The sequence below is a fragment of the Ambystoma mexicanum genome, chromosome 1p, assembly GCF_040938575.1.
Source record: "Ambystoma mexicanum isolate Mex_15411 chromosome 1p, UKY_AmexF1_1, whole genome shotgun sequence".
Classification (NCBI taxonomy): Eukaryota; Metazoa; Chordata; class Amphibia; order Caudata; family Ambystomatidae; genus Ambystoma; species Ambystoma mexicanum.
In genome coordinates, this window is record NC_090921.1 from 411,970,465 (window position 1) to 411,992,327 (window position 21,863).

Consider the following 21,863-nt stretch of genomic DNA (forward strand, 5'->3'; position numbering starts at 1 on the left):
CGTCGCAGGGCCAACGTCAGCGAAGACAAATCTTGGAAGATGGTGATTTGCGCGCCTCCCATCGTGAGCGGGCCACCAGACCTGGCTTTTTCAAGAATTCTGGCTTTGTCTTGGTATCGGTGGAATTTGGCCAGTACAGAGCGTGGGCCACCGGGCGGTCCTCCAGCTCTGTGTATGCGCTCCGTCTTAGGTTCATCGATGTCTTCATCAGCTGTTAGTATTTTGATAATGTCGTGAATGGTGTCTCCGAGGTCTTTCTCAGTTTCACCATCCCGTTCCGGAATGCCGAAGAAGCGAAGGTTATTTCTCCTTTCCCTGTTTTCTAGATCATCCATCTTAAGCCTTGCCTCGACCTCCCTTCTTTCGATGTTGCGGATTCGTACATCCATCTGAGTTTCAAGGGTGCCAATTGAGGTCTGATTATTCTCCACGCTTTCCAATCGTTCCTCGAAGCTGTCCATTCTCTGGGTGATTTTGTCGATTTTGCCGCCAAGGTTGGCACCCATGTTTTTTATTTCGGACAATAGGGTGGCAATGTCTCCTTTGGTGGCCGCAGCACCTGCTTCCGTTGAGTCCGTGGCCATGGTATCTATGGTCCAAGAGGGTGCGGGGGATGATCCGTAGGCAAATTTGGCCAGTTTGTGGCGCGGGTCCATGCGCCGACTTCCGGTTTAGAGGAGGCACACGCCCCTGGATAGGGGGCCCTACCCTCTGGGAGGATGCACAGGTGGAAGGCTCAGTGGTGTTGTTTGTTCTCGGCACTTCGTGTGATGTGGGGGGTCACGGGGTAGGGTATTACTGCTATGCTCACCCAGAATTGGGGTCGCTTGTGCGTTCCAGGCGGTCTCTGTTGAGGCCTTCCCTGCCGGATTACTGGGAGTCCGCTGCACGTAGAGCGCGATGTTTAGGCGGTGTTTGGTGTCCCCAACGCAGGATTCACATGGTCCAGAAGCGTATCTAGGCGGGGGTTGCTCCGTATGTAGTGCTGGGCTAGCGGTTTACCCCTGTCTCTTCAGTGTGGCATTTGGCGCAGGGGGCGTATGGCTGGGCAGTCAGCAGTTATGGGCAATGATCATGTAAAGATCAGTCCTTTACACAGACTGTTATGGGTTGTGTCCTTCCTGGGTGTGGTGTCTCGCGGGCTTCCAGCCTCCGGGGGGGTCATCCGCACCTCAGCAGCAAAGAAGGAGGGTCTGGGGCCGTGTGCCGTGGTTCGGGGTTCACTGCCGGGATCTGGCGTAGCCCGGTGCGTAGAAACACCTCACTACCCCCGGTGGCGCCGGGGGCAGCAGCACCAGAACGGGGGGTCCGGGTCCAGCAGGCAGCAGCTGCAGAGGTCGGCGCCCTGCCTTCTCAAAAGCGTGCCCAGGAGCGTGTCCAGTCCCGGGGCACAACTCCCCGCACGCACCTCCAGCAGTGAGGAAGGTGCGCGTGTCATGCGGTGCCGCCGGGGCGCGGGCGCCGGCGCCGCGGAGTTTCACGGTGGGGGTCCTCACTTACCCCGTGCTCATGTGCCGGTCCTGGGGGGTGTCACCTTACTGCGATCCCGCGGCTGGCCTTTTCCATAGGCCTGGGGTGCGAACCGTCGCCGGGAGAGAGGCCTGTCTCAGAGGCCGTCGCGTTCGAGACTCCTGTTGCGCAGCTGGCGGGCGCTCCTGGAAACACCCCGTTCTCGCTGAAAACGGGCCCGATTTTCGTCGGGTTTCGTCTCCGCGGCGGGGGGGTCTCCTTAGACCACGGGATTTCTCACTTTCGGAGTGGGGGGGGTCCGTTAGCGGGGGCTCATACCGCTATTTTGGGACCATGGGGGCGGTGCTCACACAGAGAGGACGTTCATCCGTGCGCCCCCTGGTGGCCAGTCCCCGCAACCTTCTTTTGACAGTCCCATAGTTCATACGGCTCCGTTGCACCATCAGGGTATAATCTGGGTATGCAGTGATGTTCGCTGTTCCTCTTTGTATTGTTCCGCCCTTACGAAAGTGTTCCAGGATTCTTTCTCGGTCCCGATAGTTGAGGATCTTAGCGATCACCGGCCTAGGGGGGTTGCCCGGTGGCGGCTTCCTCGTTAGAGCCCTATGCGCTCTTTCCACCGCAAACCCCTGGGACAAGACTCCTCCAGTTATTTCCTGCAGCAACATAGATTCAACAAACTCTGTAGGGTTAGATCCCTCGGCTCCCTCTGGCAAACAACAATACGGATATTATTCCTGCGGGCACGTCCTTCCGCCTCCTCCGCCCTACTTTCTAGATTTCCCACGCGTTGTACTAGTGCATGGAGGTCTGCTTTGTGTGTTGCGCAGTCCGCTGTATTCGGGCCCACCTCTTTTTCCATGTTCTCTGTACGCTCTGCCAACAACCTGACATCTTGTCGGAGCAGGTTCAGTTCCTCCTGTACTGCCCCAACTTTCAGTTCCAGTGCAGCTTTCAATTCTGTCATGGACAGACTCGGTTTAGTCTCCCAAGCTACTTTCAAGTCTGCAATCACCACCAGCACCTCTTGGTTGGTGCCCATAGCGCCCACGCTCCCAACAGGGATTTTCTCCTTGCTCCTGGCTCCTTCCGAGCCCGGTAGTGTCCTAGCGTACTCGTCCAGTGTGGGCTGTTTTCCCTTGGTTCTCAGAGGTTTGCTGGACATGATGTTGTATCAGGGAATTATGGGCAAACCTCCCCTCTCGCCAGCCCCAATGGGATGAAATTGTTGTCGGCACCAGAGCCCGGGCGGGCCGTGCCAGGGGTATCTGGAAGTCAATGAGTGGCTACTGGAGCGGATCATGCCTTCCCACGTGGCAGTGTGATTGCCTTCCAATCTTGCTAGCGTGCGCTTACCCTGTGGGCCCTCTGGGCCAAGTTTTGTATGTCCTCTTGCATGTAGGCTCAAGCAAGTCCACCACCTCCTCACACGGGCTACTTATGTGCCCCTCTATCTGGGCCTGCTGTCTTATGGGCTCATCAGCTGGCAATTAAGGTCCCACCCCCACCGTGGAGTGTGGAAATGTACATATATTTTAGTGCCACAGAACCGTTCACGTGAGGGAGCGTCGGCACCTCACTGCTTCCTCATGCCATCTCGCTGACCCACCAGGGTCCGTCTGCATAGGCCTGCCGGTCTGCTCTCATTTCCTTTCGTCTCCATTGTCTTTTGTCGGCTATGGTGCAATGCAGTTTCTTTCTCCACAGATGATGCGTGGAGGGAGTTATATTAATATATATATGTGTCACTCGGAAGTATTCTGCTTGTGCGGACCTGGAGCTGGCACCACCATCCGTTACAGATTGTAGCGAACCCGGGCACTTCCCACCTCGCCTCCAGGCCGCTACCGAGCACCCGCAGCTACAGGCAGGGGGGCTTATCTGTGGCACAGCAATTCTAACGCTGCAGTCCTGGCTTCCAACGCCCGCGCAGGACCAGCATTCACTGCTCGCCCCCACTAGCCCCCGAAAGTATGGGGCGCTCCGTATATTCAGCCGCGAGGTCTGCCTCGTCCGCCAACTTGGGCGGGTCCTAGCGCCAGCCTCCCACCGCCACGGGCGGTCTTCGAATCCCGTTCTGGGCAATTGAGGCCCACGGGAATTCGCCAACTGTATCTCAGTGGCACACGGTTGCCTCACACGGCCCACCCCGCGGTCATTCACACACGGGGCACCTTCGCCGGTCTGCGTGGTTTCCTTCCTTCCTTTGTCCGGCACGGCCGCCATTTCATTTTCCAAGTCTGCGACTTCGGGGACTTCGCTGACTTCTATCCTCCGTTCTCTGGATTGTGCGGGTTCCAGCTTTTCAGCAGCTGCTCTACATCTGTTCATAGGCAGATGCCTATGTTTCTGGCTCCGTAAGGCTAGTGCAACAGCACCTATTCACAGGATGAATCCAGGATCTCCAGGAGCTCATACGAGAACACGTCCTCTCACATGGCGTTCAAGCCACGCCCCTTTGTAAATATATGTTTGTTTCAGAATTGTGAAGCCGGTTGAGAGAAGCCCGAAAGAAAGAATTTTAAGTTTCCATTCAGTTTGGTATACAATATGCATTTGTATTGCTTAATTTGAAGTTTCCATTCAGTTTGGTATTCAATATGCCTTTGTTTTACTTATTTTGAAGTTTCCATTCAGTTTGGTAGTCAATTACCTAATTTGGAGGACCATTACTTATTTTCGGTCTGGTAGGAGCGCCCCGGTGTTCGAATGCCCTCCCCAACACTCACCAGCTTCATTCGTCTTCTCCCGGCGGCTCCCGCTGCTTCCTCTTCATTGCTGAATTGGGGAAGTCCACCGATATGAGCCCCGCTCGTCTGCCGTGTGTTTCCTTCTGCACGCCTGCAACTGAAATGCTTCTTGAAGGATGCGGGCGGCATCCTCTCTTCTGTGGGCTCTCGCGCAGCTCCTGCTGATAGCTCTCTGTGACAGAGTCTCCCAGATCTGCAATAAACACACGGGCCACTGGCTTTTGGCTCTGCAAGTACTCTGGGATATCTTCCGACGCCCTGGGTCCTTCTCTGGTCCCCCCACGGGAGCCTCCTTTCAAACATGGCCCCCTGTGGGTCTCTCCCACACAGGCCTCCTGGTTGCTCCCTGCTCTGATCCACTGGTCTTCCCTTACACACCTGCAGCCCCTTTACAGGCTGCAGGTGTGGATGTCTGATGAGACTTGCCTGACCATAATGAAGGGACATGCCTGACCCTCAAAGCACTTTACAAGCATCTTCCTCGTCCCAATACTAGAGGGGTGAAATTGTGTAGTGTTCACTACTCTTAGTGGCCTCTTCCTCGTCTCAGTACTGTCAGGTGTCACAAGTGGGGAACTCAGGGGAACAGCTTTATAGTAACCCATAAAGGTTGGCAGAGGGTTAGGGTGGTCCTCAACAGGAAAAGGGGGATGCCATGTCTTGCCTGCATGTACCCCACTCCCAAACCCCAATGACCCTTCACCCAGGTGATATTCTCTTGCTTCTCCACCCCCAGGGTCGGGATCCAAGAGTGATGGCCTTTTCCTGGCCACCTGAGTAGAGGATTCAAGGGGAGTAGGAATGAGAATACCCTCTGGTTTCTCACAATTTGCACTGAAGTTCATTTCTAAATTCCATGTCAGCCAATCTATTGAACTACCAGCGTTTTTCCAAAAGCCACAGAACTCTAGGGAGAAAGCCCTTCATGCACTAGATGTTAGGAGAGCTGTTTTGTACTATCTTAAAAAACAATATGGAAAACAGACAAATTCTTTGTTTCCTTAGCTGCAGGAACAGGAACCCTGTCTCCAAAGCAGCAATGTCTAAATGGATTGTTAACTGAATACAACAATGCTACAGATTATCCAACACAGTGCTACCATTTACACCCAGAGCACACTCTACTTGTGGTAATGGTGCAATATTAGCCTTCATCGCAAATGTGGCCCCATAGATAATTTGTTTGGCAACAACATGGTGCTCAGTTCACACATTCACTCAACAATACTGTGTGGATACACAGGCAAGAAGCTATTCTCAAGTGGGACAGAGAAGTGTTAAAACATCTTTTTGCCTCCTTTCCTTCTAACAACCAACCTCCTTCTCCTGGTACTGCTAACTAATCTGTGCAAAGCATGTGATTCTAAGCATGATCCCCAAGCCTCAGAAGACAAATATTACATACCTGTAATTGTCTTTCCGATGCTTGTATCTGCTTAGATTCACATTCCTCTACCCTTCCTTCCAAGTGACAGACAAATTACACCTTCTTCATTTTCCTGAACTCCAATGCACATTTCATGCAGCCTGATGTCAGAAACAAAACAATCTGAGGACCTTGACGCGTGAAGGACTATGGGTACAGTGCATGTCACAGTAGGGATGGTCTTGCAGATAAGCCCTGTAAATGTCCCATTTTGATTTAAAAAACAAGTCGTGCAATACTCCACACCAACCACTAGACATCAGCCTATTCCAAAGCATGTGAATTTAAGCTTACAGAAAGACGATTACAGTTATGTAATATTTGCCATATAATATCCTCAGGACACTTGAAGGGTAAAATGACTGGCCATAGACTCAATGCTTGCGGAGTCTTACCTCAGAAGTCATTCCTGTCTCTAGAAGAGCCGCCAGTACATAAGCCGTCAGAGCAATCTTGCCATGGATACCACCCTGAATGGAAACAAGCCATGACATGTAAATGTACCATGAAGATCAACGAACATTGAGCTGAATGAGTTTTATTGATACAACAAACATACCATAACAACAAACATAAAATTCCTTCTAAAGCCCTCATTAGACGATTTGCAGATTTCTTCCAGGGATTTCTACATGTGGTACTTACCATCACCAGAAATGGTAATCCTGGTAATCTGCCTGATGACAACAATGTGTTAAAAAACATTCATTAATACATAATTTGCATCTCTGCTCAGGGGATGCAAATGGATGCTCGGAGGATGGAAATGAATTGTGTGCAGTACCGAATAAAGATGCCACTGTGCAAAGCAAAATATTGCAAAGAAGTGACATTATTGTCCCATCTCTGCATTAAAGGGAGCTAGAATGTAGGCATCACCTTTTAGGTCCAACTACAGATTTATTGTATGCTATATTCCTAGGAATTATAGGCATGCTGAGTTGGCCATGAATAGACATGTGGTAAAAACAGGTGCTATTTGTAATACCACTTGTTTTTAACACTACGTCTAGCCGTACAATGAGGCCCTACTAGTGTGAGTGAATTCATGGTGTGGATTTAATATTTTTGATTTTCATTATGGGGAATATTTTTGGCAAAGGCAGACAACATTCATTTTGGTGCAACACTATCACTACATGTAACTTGTTTAAAATGCTTAAAGCTGGTTACACATCATCCCCACCACAAGGGCAATTAAAGCAGGGTATTGTTCCTCCTTTAGATTTTAGAAAACATATAATGGTTACATTTCATTCAGAAAGCTTACAAAGAAATCATCTTTTTATGAAACCTTTAAGGAGTGATGCTTTTATCCATCAAACTCCCATTATCTGACACACAAACCATCCTGCTCCATATTATATACAGGCCCCCTGGACCCCCCTCCACCTTTGAAGAGGATATCTCTCTCCTACTCACCACCAATCTGAAAGCGAGTTCCCAAATCATCATCCTGGGAGATTTCAACTTGGGACTCAATGAACCCAATGATAACCAGGCCACTTCCCTTAATGACACGATTACTCATCTAGGCTTCACCCAACACATTAATCAACCTACACATACAAAAGGAAGATCCCTGGATTGGCTTGCACATGCCAACTGCAACTCTCACTGATGGACATCACCCCCTGTGCTTGGACCGACCATCACCTTATTACCTTCTCTTTACCTAGATCCTCACCATCCACTGCACGACCCACTAAGCTACCTCAAATAATCTCCAGAAATAACCGCAACATCACTATAGAGAACCTCAAACCTCTCCTTGCACCTATCAGTAAAGTTAACTTACCAACGCTAAATAACAACCCTGCAGACATAGTAGACCTATATAACAATACCTTAGAACTAGCCCTCAACCAGATTGCTCCCCTCAAACAACGAAAAGCCAAACCTATTGCCCACTCCAACAAATGGTTCTCAGCAGAACTAAAAGCTCTCCGCAATATCAAAAGAACTGCAGAAACTAGCTGGAGAAAAGCCCCTTCTCTCTCCACGAAAGACAAATTCGCGTCAGCTGCCTCCACCTACAAATCCGCCATCTTAAACGCTAAAAAAAGAGATCTACAACTTGAGAATACAAAATGCCAAATCCAGCACTAAAGAACTCTTTTCGATACTAAAAGAACTTGAATCACCACTGCCTCCTACAGAGGACTGCATCAAAGACAAGGCCTGGTGTAACAATATCCAGCTCGCCCTCGCTAACAAAATTGCCCTCCTACAAACCAAGATAGAAGCAAAAAAAGCTAGCCTTGCCTCCAAGCAGAACCCCAGCAGCAAAATTAACCACACCACCCCTAACTGCCCCTCCTTCCACTTCTCACCAGTCTCAGAAGAGGAAGTAATCAAGATAATCGCTAGTCTCAAGCCATCCAACTGCAAAGGTGACATTTGCCCCGCATCTGTCATCAAAGACGGAGCTAATGAGCTAGCCCCTCTCATCACCTCTCTGATCAACTCCTCCTTCAAAAACTCAGTGGTCCCCAACAACCTGAAAGAAGCGTGGGACCTACCCCTGCTCAAAAAACCTAACCTAGATCCCAACATCCCCACTAATTATAGGCCCATCACCACAGTCCCATTTCTTCTCAAAATCTTGGATAGGGTAGCCTATCTCCAAATACAACAACATTTGGAAGACAACAACCTTCTAGGAATGCGGCAATCCAGCTTTAGACCAAGGCACGGGACGGAAACGGCCCTCTTGGATCTAAAAATCCAAATGATGACGCAAAAGACAAGGGCAAACTGGCCATCTTGCTCTTGTTGGATCTCTCTGCTGCCTTTGATCTGGTTGACCACCAGATCCTTACTCAACACCTCTCCTCGGCTGCTGCATTCTCTCAGAATGCCACGAAGTGGATCCAGTCATTTCTATCTGACAGGTCGACTAGAGTCTTCGCCCCCACTGCGGGTGCTGACCCTATCCCAATCACATGTGGAGTGCCCCAAGGCTCCTGCATTTCTCCCACTCTTTACAACATCTTCACAAAGCTCCTATTTGACCGTCTTGACAATCTGGGTGTCAGTTACACTAATTATGCTGACGACACCCAGGTCCTCATCACGCTCACTGGCAGCTATGAAGAAGATATTGCTAAACTTAATGACATCTACCTAGAAATCCAAGCCTGGATGGCTGCACACAGTCTTTGCCTAAATGACGATAAGACAGAATTGCTTATCGTAGGCTCCCAGGCTCGCCTCAATAAACTGGACCAAAGGTACCAATCCTTTACCATTGATGGCAACATCATAAAAGTATCCAAAGAGGTCAAAACTCTAGGTGTATACCTCGACTCTACCTTGTCTCTAAAGAAACAAATAAACTCTACCATCTCTACTACCTCTTACACCAACAAATTGATCAATGCCTGCAGGCCTTTTCTCTCCACCTCTAGTTGCCTCACCCTTTCTAGAGCACTGATACTGTCTAAATTAGACTATTGTAACACACTCTACTTAGGCACTACCACTAAAAACTTGAACAAGCTCCAGATCCTGCAAAATAATGCACTAAGATGTGCCCTCAACCTCCCGCGCAAGGCGCACATATCCACGGATAGCAAAGAAGCCCACTGGCTCCCGATCCGCGACAGAATTAAGCTAAGAACCCTGGTCATCACCCACAAGTGCCTGTCACGTACTGCCCCACGCTACCTTTCAGACAAATTCTCTAGACACCGCCCCATTAGACCCACCAGAACTCCTTACCTGCACCAACTAAAGATCCCCAGCTATAACCTAAAAACAGCAGGAGGCTCCAGTTTCCCAGTACTCGTAGCACAATATTGGAACACCCTCCCTCCTACAATTAGATCAGTATCCGCATTCTGGCCTTTCAGAGCTATGGTTAAATCATGGCTACTAGCCTAGACATCTTGACTCTCACCGACTCGACCGGCCAGCCGCCGCCTCCTTTCTGCAATATAATTGTAATGCAATCAGCAATGCTTACCCTATCTACAGTCTATTCAGGACCAATCTGTAACCCGGTCCTCATTCGCCACTGCAACTATTTTGTGCCTACTCTCTGTACATACTCCTCTCGATATATTCTACTTTTGTATGTAAACATTCAGACCCTGAACCAATGTATGCTCTGTCTGCTGCATTATGATGTTTTGTATGCTCTGTCTCTTGTATTATGATGTTTTGTAACAATTTGTAACTCTGCTGTGCACATGATTATGCGCCCAGTTACCTGAGGGTTCGGACGCGCTCTATAAATAAACAAACTAAACTAAACTAAACTAAACTAAACTAAAATAAGCAAGAAATGTGGTATGTGTGCTAGTTAACCACTCACAATATAGAATGAAGGGGAGAGAATGATCAAAACGGCAAACTGAAAATCTAGACTGTGAAAATCTGAAATTCCAAAATATAGAATCATTTAAAAAAGTCACATTTAAAATCAAACAGTAAGAGGCTGAATGAAGGTCAGAAGGAAAAGTGTTGTTTACCCGTCAGTTCTATAAGAATAAGAAAATAAGAAAGAATGTGGTTAAAAAAAATAAGTTAAGAAAGGGTAGAAGTTAGAACGGTATAGTTCAGTTGAACGATTATGGCTGGGCCTGACTCATGGAATGTTTTCCTATGAGATTGCACCATTATAAAACACTTCCATGAATCAGGCCCTTTGTGTTTAAAAAAGATTATATAATGGTTCATTTGCATTTTTTTAACTATTTGAATTCATATTGCATTGTACTATAAGGATAATCATTTATCATTTCAGATTCTATTTTTTCCTTTCAAGAAGTTCACATTTCTATAACATTCAGCATTTTCACAAAGACACGTAGATACAGTATAAAAGTCCCCTGTTTGGCACCAGCTGCTAGCAGTGTGTTGGCCCTAGAGACTGTGGAACCCCCCGAAGCTAGAGGATGGTGTTACAGAAGGCGGTATACAGGTGATCCCTTCCAGTCCTCACTGCAGTCCCACTCTGCATAGGAGTGGACCTTATGTTCCGACAGAGCCATTGCTTGGGGGTGGGAGGGCTTTATAGCCCCAGGTCTTTTGGTTGTAGCCCTGGACAGAAGCTCAACCAAAAAGGCTAGCTAACCGCCAGTCCCGACAGTCCCAAAATTAGCATAGCCCCGGATCTTTTCCAGACCTAGCAACACCCCTGTGTTCTGCCCAGACCCCCTTTCTACCCATGACCCCCATTGCGAGTATCAAAGCTTTGTGGATCCTCAGGCAGACAGTAGAAGGGACAAGACACATTTTTCCCTGGAGGGAAGCCATTGCACACTTTGTTACCTTTAAACAACATTACTGGCACACAAGAACCATTAGGCATTTCAACTCCATTTATCAACATTGCCAGAATGAGAAAAGCTGTAGGGGAACAGATGCAGAAAGCCAAGCCACGAGGCACAAAACATGTTCTACGTTGCTTGGAAAGCATTTCTAGCGTACGAAAACACACATCTGATAAATGGCAATATTGTTTTTATGATTATCAGTCAGTTGCATTTACAGAGAAATGAAGTTTCTACTCATGAATGGGTACAATATAGTACTAAAACTTTGTTGAACACCCGGGCACTTTCCAAAAGGTTTCCCTAGCCCAGATAGCCCCAAATCGGTAGGAATACTCAGAAATGTAAACAGAAACCCGAGGGAATGCCTCAGAAAGAAAAGCACAGTTCTAAAGTCTCTTATGCTATCAAATCACACTTGCACAGAATAACCCATCATATCATACCAATAGCGGGGGAGAGAGGGAACAATATGCAAATGCATTTATCTTACCATTTTAGAGACGGGATAGTGAAAGCAGCAGAGACAGAGTCCTGACTCAGATTATAAAACCCCCTGAATTTCGTATTGCCTTCCTGCCTTTTTATATACTCTGGTAGATTATGCAAAGTTGAAGGAGTCACACTTGGAAAATGTAGCAGGCACCAATCACCCAGCTAGGCTGCAGGGAACTCACAGTTGCAAACTCTCAGCATGAAATCCAATGAAGACGCACAAACTCGTGAATTTGTAGGAGGGGTAACTGGATGGTGAAAAAAAGAGATCCGGAGAGGAGAGCCTGAAATGGAGCAAGGAGGAGGAAACTGGAGCAGCAGAGTGCGGAGGGGAGTTGGTGAGATTTTAGAGGGGGAGAAGGGGAGTGAACTATGCACTATATCCCTGAATGAGCTGGGCACTATATCCCTGAGTGAACCGGGTACTATATACCTGGAAGTGTTTAAGGACGAGGCCGTGTTGTAAGTGGAAAAAGGACAGAGCCACTTTAAGAGGAGAGCTCAAGACTATGGGAGGGAGCGGGAAGCAGGAGGAAAGGGAGGGGCAAGGGAAGAGTGAAGTCAGTAAGGAGAAGGAGGAATAAAGGAAAGGTCACCAGGGAACATGGCTCCTGTGTTTGCTGTTCAGTATTCATGTGAAGGGCCCAACTAAGCGGTGCAACAGGCCGGGGAAGAGTTTGTGGAGAGTTGTTGAAACAGGTTAGTAAAATTAAGGAAGGTGGAAGGTTGTCAAAGGAGGTGGGTAGGAGGTGTGTGAGATTTGTAGGGGAGGCATGGTATCACAAGTATGACACTTACACAAAAGGGCATGGGTCCGGTGATAACCGTGCCGGTACTACTGGCAGGTTGCCGCTCGGACCCATAAATATATACCGCCGCCTGACTTGCCGGTAACACCGGGGGATTACAACCAGGCGCCGGTAAATTGTAAGCTTACCAGCACTGTTGTTTCCAGACCGGCAGACTCAGAATGAGCCTCAATGGATACAATTTAAGTTTCTGGGGTTGGAAAAACTCCTACCTTGCAATATAACTAAGATGGGAGTAGTCTCGACCATCAAACGATAAACAAAACAGTCCCAGTGGAGTCTGTCAAATCAAAATGGCCTATGCTAACAAAAAGCTAATGCCTGCCCTATCACTTATACAAAAATGTGTATGAGGGAGAAATGTATTCAAAGGAAAAATCAGTGTATAAAATAATAAATGTGGCTGAATCAGCTCTGCTCCCTACATTAGACCACGTGGAGTAAGGCGGTTCTTGTAGGCAAGAGGACACACTCAGGCTCGGGTTTATAACACAATAAACAGTTCCAAAACGTGGATCAAGGCCCGTCTGGCCTTCCACATCAAAGTCTTTCCACTTCCAAATACTGTTTTAACAACAAGTTCACTCAGGTCCCCCTCTGATGGGCTCAGACCTCTTCAGAACAAAGTTCAACAAAACTCACAACCCTTCCACTTGGTGTCTCCCTCAGTCGGGCTCAGACCACTTTTGAATGTCAAAGACTTTCGAATGTGTATGGCTTTCTTTACAGACCTCTCTCCAGGATCACTTCGACTAAAAGTTCAAGGTTCAACTTTCCCTCTCCCCTTCTCTAGGAGTTAATTTTGCATGCTTCGCTTTTGCAGTTCATTCGCTTTATCGTTACAAAAAATGTATCTTTCACAGAGATTTTCGAGTGGGCTACTTCCTTTTTCCGGACCACTCTGTTACTCAGTATCGCTGATTCCACAGCTATCCTTACTTCAAAGGTTCATTCACAGGCTTGCCTTTCTTTACGTCTCATCCACAAGCGTGCAGCCTTCACTTGCGATACAATGTTGCCACTTCAAACTTTCTTTAACACACACCGGTCTCTCAAGTTGCTTGCCAACTCACCGGCTGTGTGTGGTTCTTTCTTGGTTTAACGATATCCCATTCACGAGTCAAGGTTAGTAGCACAGGCTTGGCCTTGCCTCCCCAACTCTGCCGTTCACCCGGGAGGGTCGCTGGCATGCTTGAAACACAATGCAGCCTTCTGATGTGGGATCTGGCCTTCTCCACATGTCTCTCGCGGCCTGTCAGAGGCAACAACCTTCAGTAGGGAACTCTTGGGGCTTACAACCCCATGCTCTCGTCTCGTCATTGGTATCAGGTGTATGCACTTGGATTTAAATGCCTGACTTTGCCTGATCCGATTAGTGGGACATGTTCAGTACGATGTATGAAAGTTAGTCTTGTGACTCTCAGTCACCCTCTATCTCGGCCCAGTGTTTGTGTAAAAAGGGGGGATGGGACCTCAGAGAATCCTAAAAAATAGGATGGGTTAAATTAACAAAAAAGGGAGAATACCGTGTCTCACCATCGGCTGCCTCACCCCCATTCCCTGAACACCACTCACTCATGTGATCCTCCCGCAATGGTCCACCCCCAGGGGCTGGATCCAAAGGCGATGGCTGTGCCCAGGCCACCTGAGAGAGAGAGATCCCTGGGGACTAGCGAGTGAGACACCCACTGGTATCTCACAGCATGAAGAAGAGCTTAAAGTGTTGTTGGAGGAGTTTGGAAATATTAGTAGGACAGTGGTAAAGTTTTTGGAGCAGGGTGATGAGGAGGAGAAAAGTAGTGAAGCTAAGGAGTAGGTAAGGAAACATCAAGCGGTAGAGAGGGAGGTGAAGCTAATCAAGTCAAGGAGGTGGTGACAGGAATACCCTCCTTCTCACCTGAATCTTCGAGAGATGATGTAGCAGAGCTGTCTTCTAGAGGGTAGCTTGTTTCTTTCTTCTGGTTGTTCTTCTCTCCTTAAATAAATAGGGCCTGCCACTAGGTGAAGCCACTATGCCTGATGTAAGTACAGCCGCGGCAAGAGGCAACTCGCCCGGAACAGCCAGGAAGATGATGCTTGTCGTCAATGTTCTTAGTTTCTCCGATGTCCTTGCAGGTTGAAATAGCACGAGGCACGGGTATGCCAGCTGAAGGATAGGCTCCATGGTTCCGAAATGCAAGTAAGTTGGAGATACCCAATTGCTCCAAGTGTCTGCTGATAGACAACTAGGGAGACAAAGAGTTGTCTAAAAGAGGGAAGAAAGAGATCACAATGGGCAGGAAAGCTCGTGAGAAGGTGAGAACGGGTAGAAGTGCTGGCAGGCTTAGCGGGTGTAAGACCCAAAAGGAAAACAAGGATCAGAGAGGTCCGATCAGAAAAGGGACACAGTATGAGGAGCGCCAGAGGGAGAGCGACACAGGAGTGTGGCACCAGACGGGAATAAGGGAAAAAAAAATGAGACAGAAGCAGAGCGAAAGCTTTAAGACAGGAAAACTAGCGTTTGGCCCAAAGGGAAAAAACAATAAGAGTTGCAACGCGGGGTAGTCAACCCGCAAACTGATAAGCTCTCTAGCGGCGGCCATGATGGAAAAGAACTAGACCGCTAACAATGTTAAAAAGAAACGTGGTTGCAATTTCAATGGCAGCGAAACACCCACTTGTTCCAAAGATGCCAGAGGACGTGACGTGCGAGCTGACAGGCGGAACCAAGGATGCAAAAATTAGACAAGGTCGGAGGCATTGAGCAGAGGGGGTTGGATTAGGGGTTAGACCCTGATCAGTAGGGGTTGAACTCACAGGTGGAGGAGGTACAAGCTCATATCATGACGAAGAGGAGGGCAGGCCAGAAATAGTGTCTAGTTCCCAGTTAGGGGGTGGAACAAACCTAGAAGTGGGCCTGTTAGCCACCCACCTGCATTCTGCAGAACCAGAGACCTCCATACTTGAGAGGAGTATCTACCAAGAACCAGACAATGACAAAGTGGGTCAAATCACAACAGAGGGGAGCTGTAACATTAGGCTGAGGCCCTATGTTGGAACCAGGTAGTTGCCTAGACCTCCAAAGAGAGATTCTCTTTGCCGGGGATTTGATTTAGAAAGGGATTATGGGACCACCTTTTCCCCCATGAAAGGTGGAACCTTTAGTGGGAAGGGACTGGGTGGTCCATCAAGGAAGAAGGATAACAGTTCCCTACCTTAAAGATACTATTTTTAGCAGCCCCTTTAACTGAATAATCTATTCTGAAGTATGAATTACACACATCTGTACTTTGGAGTTAGCGAAATACTGTGGGACGATTGAAGGGCACTTTTTCTTTAAGCCCTTTATTAATTTCCCCACTTTCTCTGGTATGTGTCTAGTCTTGTGATCCCACGGTGGTTACCCTTTTTAGAACGAGGAAAAATGCATGCCATGAATCTCCATTGCCCACTTGTATGTAATCCAAGCAAATACTTAAATTCCCTTATTTGCTCAGATGACAGTGCCCGTAAACCTTGGCTGAATACTGGAATTAAGCACAATATATTGAAGAAGTACTGCAATTGAACAATGCCACATGGGGCATGCTATATTCATATGGATTGTTTCTTCTTTCTAAGATGTACTTCTAGCATAGGGATAGCAGACAGGCCTTATGTAGTTATCGACACAATGATTCTCTGTTTTAGCCAGCCAAAGTTCTCGGCATTCCTTTTTGTCATCTGGTTTTGTTAAGACAGTTTTTCTGAAGTCGGACTTAGTAAACCATACAACTGAGACAGTAAAATACTCCACTCTTAGTATAAGGCTGTACCACCTCAGTATTTGGTAGCATAGACAGAGCATCCAGGCTTATCTTAGGAGGGAGTGAGGGCTGTAGTTTGGTACAAAGAAATTGTAGCATTCATATGGTCAACTTACACACTACGTATTGTAAAAGTAAATGCATTATTTAAATACAAGTAGGCCAAGATGAATCTTGGGTAAATAAGTACTATCACATTATTTATAAACACAATTATAAAAACACAGCCCAATGCTTTAAAGCACGCAGACCAAAGCATAGACCCTGTTCAGAAAAATTACAGTATTTCTAGGGTAGTCAGACCTTATAAAAAACAATTAGTATAGGGCACACCTATTCATGGGGAGTAAAACCATCAGTTACTTTTAGATTACTTTACAGTAAGTCAAGGGTAGTAGACCCTGTCAGTCATGCAGTGACACTCAGTGAGGGAATCGCGTAGTAAAGCAACCCTGTTATCAGGATACTTTTCTGAATAGTGGAACACAGATTCAAGGAACAGTATGAACCTATAGCTACATTCAGGATAACATACAGTTATACCAGATGAGTAAGAACCTATGGTGTTACAATCACAGTTGCTTTTCAGATCAGTGGAACATGGATTAAGGTAAGCAATAACGTTTTACACTCATTTAGGATTGCACCAGGCAGGCCAAGGTCAGCTATACCTACAGGACACTTTTTAAGAATGGGGCAGATATTCTAGGCAGGGAAAATCTAAGAATGAAATATATTATTACAGTTGCTTTTCAATTCAGTCGAACACAGACTAATGTATTCAGTGTGTTTCTGGTTAATACAAACCTTTACACATAATAAATACAATATCAATAAAATACATATAAAACCATTTATAAGAAAATCTGTCATCAAGTAAATCTACATCTGTACACTATAATCCACCAGTTAATATATTAATAATCAAATACAATGGATGGAACAAGTTACTTACCTGTAACTGTTGTTCTCCAGCATGGGTCTGACATGGATTCACATGCTCATGAATATTCCCTGTCGTCAGGCCGGGAATCCTCGGTAAAGAAAAAATCAGTATCAGTTTCGTTTCTGATCTGTCTTTCTCAGTAGTAATCAATCACTGGTCTCTGGGTCATACTGCCCCCAGCCAATGACTGCCCTATCCATAAGCCCGGCCTCTGGCAGCCATCCCCAGATTTGGTAGCACGCAAAGTGGCAGTATGACCAAGTGAAGAGCCGCAGAGGGGTATGAGGGGGGGGTTCGCATGTGAATCCATGCCAGACCCATGCTGGAGAACAACAGTTACAGGTAAGTAACTTGTTCCTTCTCCAGCATGGGGTCTGGCATGGATTCACATGCTCATGAATACAAGAATACATAGCAGTACACACATGCACCACCAACGGGAGGTGGCAAAGGCTCAACATTACGCATTACATCAAAAACTCAACATTAAGCAATTCTTACCTCCTCACCAGGCTCACCTTAGGCGAACAGGTTGCGCAGCACCGCTTGGGCAACCCTGGACTCCTCCCTGGAATCCCGGTCGACGCAGTAGAATCTCGTGAAGGTGGGCGTCGGCCTCCACGTAGCAGCCCTGCAGATGTCCAGCAGGGGCACACCAGACAAGAACGCCGTGGTAGCAGCGATAGCTCTGGTCGAATGGGCTCTCGGACGGCCAGGCAATGGTCGGTTTGCCAACCGATGACAGTGCATGATGCAGCCGGAGAGCCATCTGGAAATGGAAGCCTTCAAGAGAGCCTTCCCTTGGTTCACAGGTTCAAAGTTCACAAATAGCTGTGATGTCTTCCGAAAACTCTTCGTGCGGTTCACGTAGAACTTCAGCGCTCTAGCCACATCCAGCGAGTGCAAAGTCCTCTCTGCCGGTGAAGGCGACGGGAAGAAAACAGGTAACACCAAGGGCTCGTTGAGGTGGAAGTCCGACGGCACCTTGGGCATAAAGGAGGGGTGCGTCCTCAGCACCACCCTCGTGTCGTGAAAAGTCAAGTATGGAGGCTTGCAGGATAGGGCCTGGATCTCTCCCAATCGTCGTGCGGAGGTGATGGCCACAGGAAACGCAGTCTTCCACGACAGGAACTTCAACGGTGCCGAATGCAGGGGCTCAAATGGCGCCCCCATGAGCCTGGTCAGCACCACGTTGAGCTCCCACGCCGGGGCAGAGGCCTTCACCGGCGGGAACGATCTGAACAGTCCCTTCATAAATTCCTTCACCAGGCGATGGGACCACAAGGACGCCCGTCCTGTGGTTCTGGTGTATCGGGAGATCGCAGCCAGATGTATTTTGATGGAGGCGTGAACCAGTCCAGCCTTGGCCAGCAACAGTAGGTATGGCAGTACTTGAGGGGCCGTAATCCGTAGAGGGTTAATCTTCTGTGCACGGCACCAGACAGAGAACCTCTTCCACTTATGTCCGTAGCACTTGAGAGTTGAGGACGCCCTCGCCTTTGCAAGGACCTCTCTGCAGTCAGCCGGGATATCGTACCCTCCAAACTCTAGTGCTGCAGGAGCCCGGCCTGCAAGTTCATCGACTCCGGGTCGTGATGAAGTATGGCGCCTCCATCTCTGGAGAGGAGATCCGCGTCCGTCGGCAGCTTGACTGGTGTGGACGCTGACAAGTCCAGAAGGTCCAGGAACCAGATCTGCCTCGGCCACGCCGGTGCGACGAGGATCCTCCTGCACCGGGACCTCTTGAGCTGGTTGACGAGTCGGAGCAGCAACGGCAACGGAGGGAACGCATATAGGAACAGGCCGTCCCAGGGGAACGAGAAGGCATCGCCCATGCTCCTCGGCTGGGGAAACCTGCTGGCGAACCTCTGGCACTTGGAGATTGTCGCCGTCGCGAACAGGTCGATCTGCGGTCTTCCCCATCGTCGGAAGAGTCGATCCACTTGACCCTGACGTAGCTCCCTGCTGAGTGAGTCGGCGGTGGTGTTCTTTATCCCGGCCAGATGAAAGGGCACCAAAAACATCCCTTGGGCGACGGCCCAATGCCACAGATCCTGGGCTTCCATGGAGAGGGCTGGGGATCTGGTTCCTCCCTGCTTCCGGATGTAGAACATCGTGGTGGTGTTGTCGGTGAAGATTCTCACCACCTTGCCCTTGAGGGAGGGGAGAAAGGACCTAAGGGCCCAGAACACTGCACGGAGCTCCAGGATGTTGATGTGAAGCGGTTTCTCCTCTGGGAGCCAAAGGCCTCTGGCGTGAAGTTCTCCGGTGTGCGCTCCCCACCCTTCCAGGGAGGCATCTGTCGTCACCGTTATCTGGTGGGATGGGGTCTGAAAGTCTGTGCCCGCCGTCAGATTAGCGCGGGTGCCCCGCCACCGGATCGCTCGTTGGAAGGTCTCGTTGAGCGGGATCCTGTCCTCATAGCTGCCCGTCGCTTGGATCCAGCGGGCGTCGAGGAACTCTTGATGAGGGCGCATCCGAAGCCTGCGCAGGCGCACAAGATATATGCAGGAGGACATCATCCCGAGGAGGGACTTGATGGACCTTACCCTGGCCACGTCCGTGGCCAGCAGACGCTGCACCTTGCCCAGGATGGCCTTCATCCTTTCCTCCAACGGCGAGGCCAGACGCGCCACTGTGTCGAGCTTGGCTCCCAGAAACAGTGCGACTTGCGAGGGGACCAGGTGGGATTTGGGAAAGTTGATGGAGAATCCCAAGTCCGTGATCAGCTGGGCGGTCTTCGCTGTGTGATCTACGGCGAGCTCCCTTGTCCTTGCTCGGATGAGCCAGTCGTCCAGGTAGGTGTAGACGTGGATCCCCTGCAGGCGCAGCCGCGCCGCCACCGGTGCAAGGCACTTGGTGAACATCCTGGGTGCCGACTTCAATCCAAACGGGAGGGCCTTGAACTGGTAGTGCCGTCCTTGGACCACGAACCTGAGGAACTTTCGGTGTCCTTTTAGAATGGGGATGTGGAAATACGCATCCTCCAAATCCAACGACAGGAAATCGCCCTCCTCCAGCTGTCCCAGCACGTGCTGGAGGGTGACCATCCGGAACTTCTGTGCCTTGATGTACTTGTTCAGTCGTCGCAGGTCCAGGATGGGGCGCCACCCTCCTGTTTTCTTTTTCACGAGGAAGTACCTTGAATATACTCCGGAGCCCCAGAGCCTCTTCGGGACGAGCTCGATGGCACCTTTTTTGAGCATCGCCCTTACCTCCAAAAGCAGTTGAGGGACATGATTTTCTTTCCTGGCCACGGGTGGAATGCGGGGGCACTTTTTTAGAAATTCAAGGGCGTCCAGCACCCAACTGTCGGTGGAGATGGACTCCCACACGCTGACGAACTTCGCCAGCCGGTCTCCCACTGGGGTGCTTCGGTGGGGGCCCGACACGGCTGTCGGTTCAATCTTGTTCGGAGGACGCCTTGCCGCCTTGGCCTCCCTGGCGACGACGGCGGGGTCCACCCGACTTGCCTCATCCTCTATAGGCTTCCTGAGACGAGGAGTGGGCCGCTTGGCGGTACGTAGAGGAGCCACCGCCGAAGAACCCTTGAGGGCACCCTGCTTGACTCCAGTGCTCCGAAAGGACAGCCTTCGGTGCCGGAGAACGCCTAGGGCCTTAGCTGTCTCCGTGTCCGCCTTGATGGCTTGGAGGGACTCATCCACTGTTTTCCCAAACAGATTGTTCCCGTCGAACAGCATGTCCAAAACCTTGCTTGTACGTCCTGGCGGAAATCCGTCGCCTTGAGCCACCCTTGTCGTCTAAGGCAAACGCTGTTGCCTACCTGGCGGAAACCGGTGTTGGTTATGTCCATAGCCACCGTAATGGCGTGATCTGACGCCACTTCGCCTTCTTGCAAGATCTCCAGGGCCTCAGCCCTCTTGTCATCCGGTAGGAAGTCCAACAGGGGGGCGATCTTGTACCATAACTCCCTGTCGTAGCGGGCCACAATCGCGAGGGCGTTGGTGCCTTAATCGTTGCCGCCAACGAGATAACTCATCGTCTCATCGCGTCCAGCTTCTTTCCTTCGCCGTCCGGAGGGGAAGTTGACGTTGAGGCCGATGCCCCCCCCCTGCCTTTTTCTTGGCCACCGCTGAGATGACCGAGTCAGGGGTCGGTTGTGCCGTAAGGCACAAAGGGGCCGCGTCGGGGACCCGGTACGTCTTCTCGTACCGATCCCTCTTGGCAGGCGTCGTAGACGGGTTCTTGAGAAGGGTGAGACCCTCATCCCAGATGTCATCCAGCAGAGGCACGGCAACGACTGTCTTCCTCTTGGCCTCGCGCTGCTGGTAAAGGAAACCTTCCTTCTTTTTCTCTTCAGGGCAGAGCTGAAAAAGCTCAGATGCCCTGGCGATCATTGCATGGAAAGATTCGATCTCGTCGGGCAGGGAGGCCCGGGCTGGGGGTGATGGGAGCTCCGTCCCGTCGTCACTACCGTCGACGTTGGTAGCCGTCATGGCCGTGTCCGTTCCTGTGTCATCCCCAGGGACAGGGGACGTGGGTAAAGGCTGAGCAGGCCGCGAGGGCTGAAAAGGCAGGGCTGGATGGACCCGTCTTCTCTTGTTCGGGGGGCTTCCCGCCGGGCCTGGTTCTGGCTCTGGCTCCTCCGTCGAGCCAGGTTCCGGATCCTCCGTCGTTGGTAAGGGCAATCTCATCCTTATCTCCGAACATAAGGATTCTATCACCAACAAAATGGCCGCTGAGTTATCCTGCGGCTCCGGAAGCGACGGGAGCGACGGGTGACTAGGATCCTCGCCGGTGCTTTTGTCACTCTTGTCGTCACCTTCGTCGGGATCCCTCCCGTGGGGATTGGCCTCTTCGACGCCCTCGTTGAGGCCCTCTAAGACTTCTATCAGCTCCTCCTCGGATGCTGTGTCCGTGTCCACAATGGCCACCGCCCCCC

The 21,863-nt window shown here is 49.6% G+C and overlaps 1 protein-coding gene across 2 annotated transcripts in view; it reads right to left on the minus strand.

Moving 5' to 3' along the window:
• The window catches only part of CPAMD8 (C3 and PZP like alpha-2-macroglobulin domain containing 8), a 1,947,746-nt gene that overhangs the window by 441,335 nt on the left and 1,484,548 nt on the right, over positions 1-21,863 (minus strand). For both annotated transcript variants that reach the window (XM_069649211.1, XM_069649210.1), the window contains exon 29: positions 6,042-6,116. In XM_069649211.1, the coding sequence (XP_069505312.1) occupies positions 6,042-6,116 (75 nt within the window). The remainder of the gene's footprint in view (positions 1-6,041; positions 6,117-21,863) is intronic.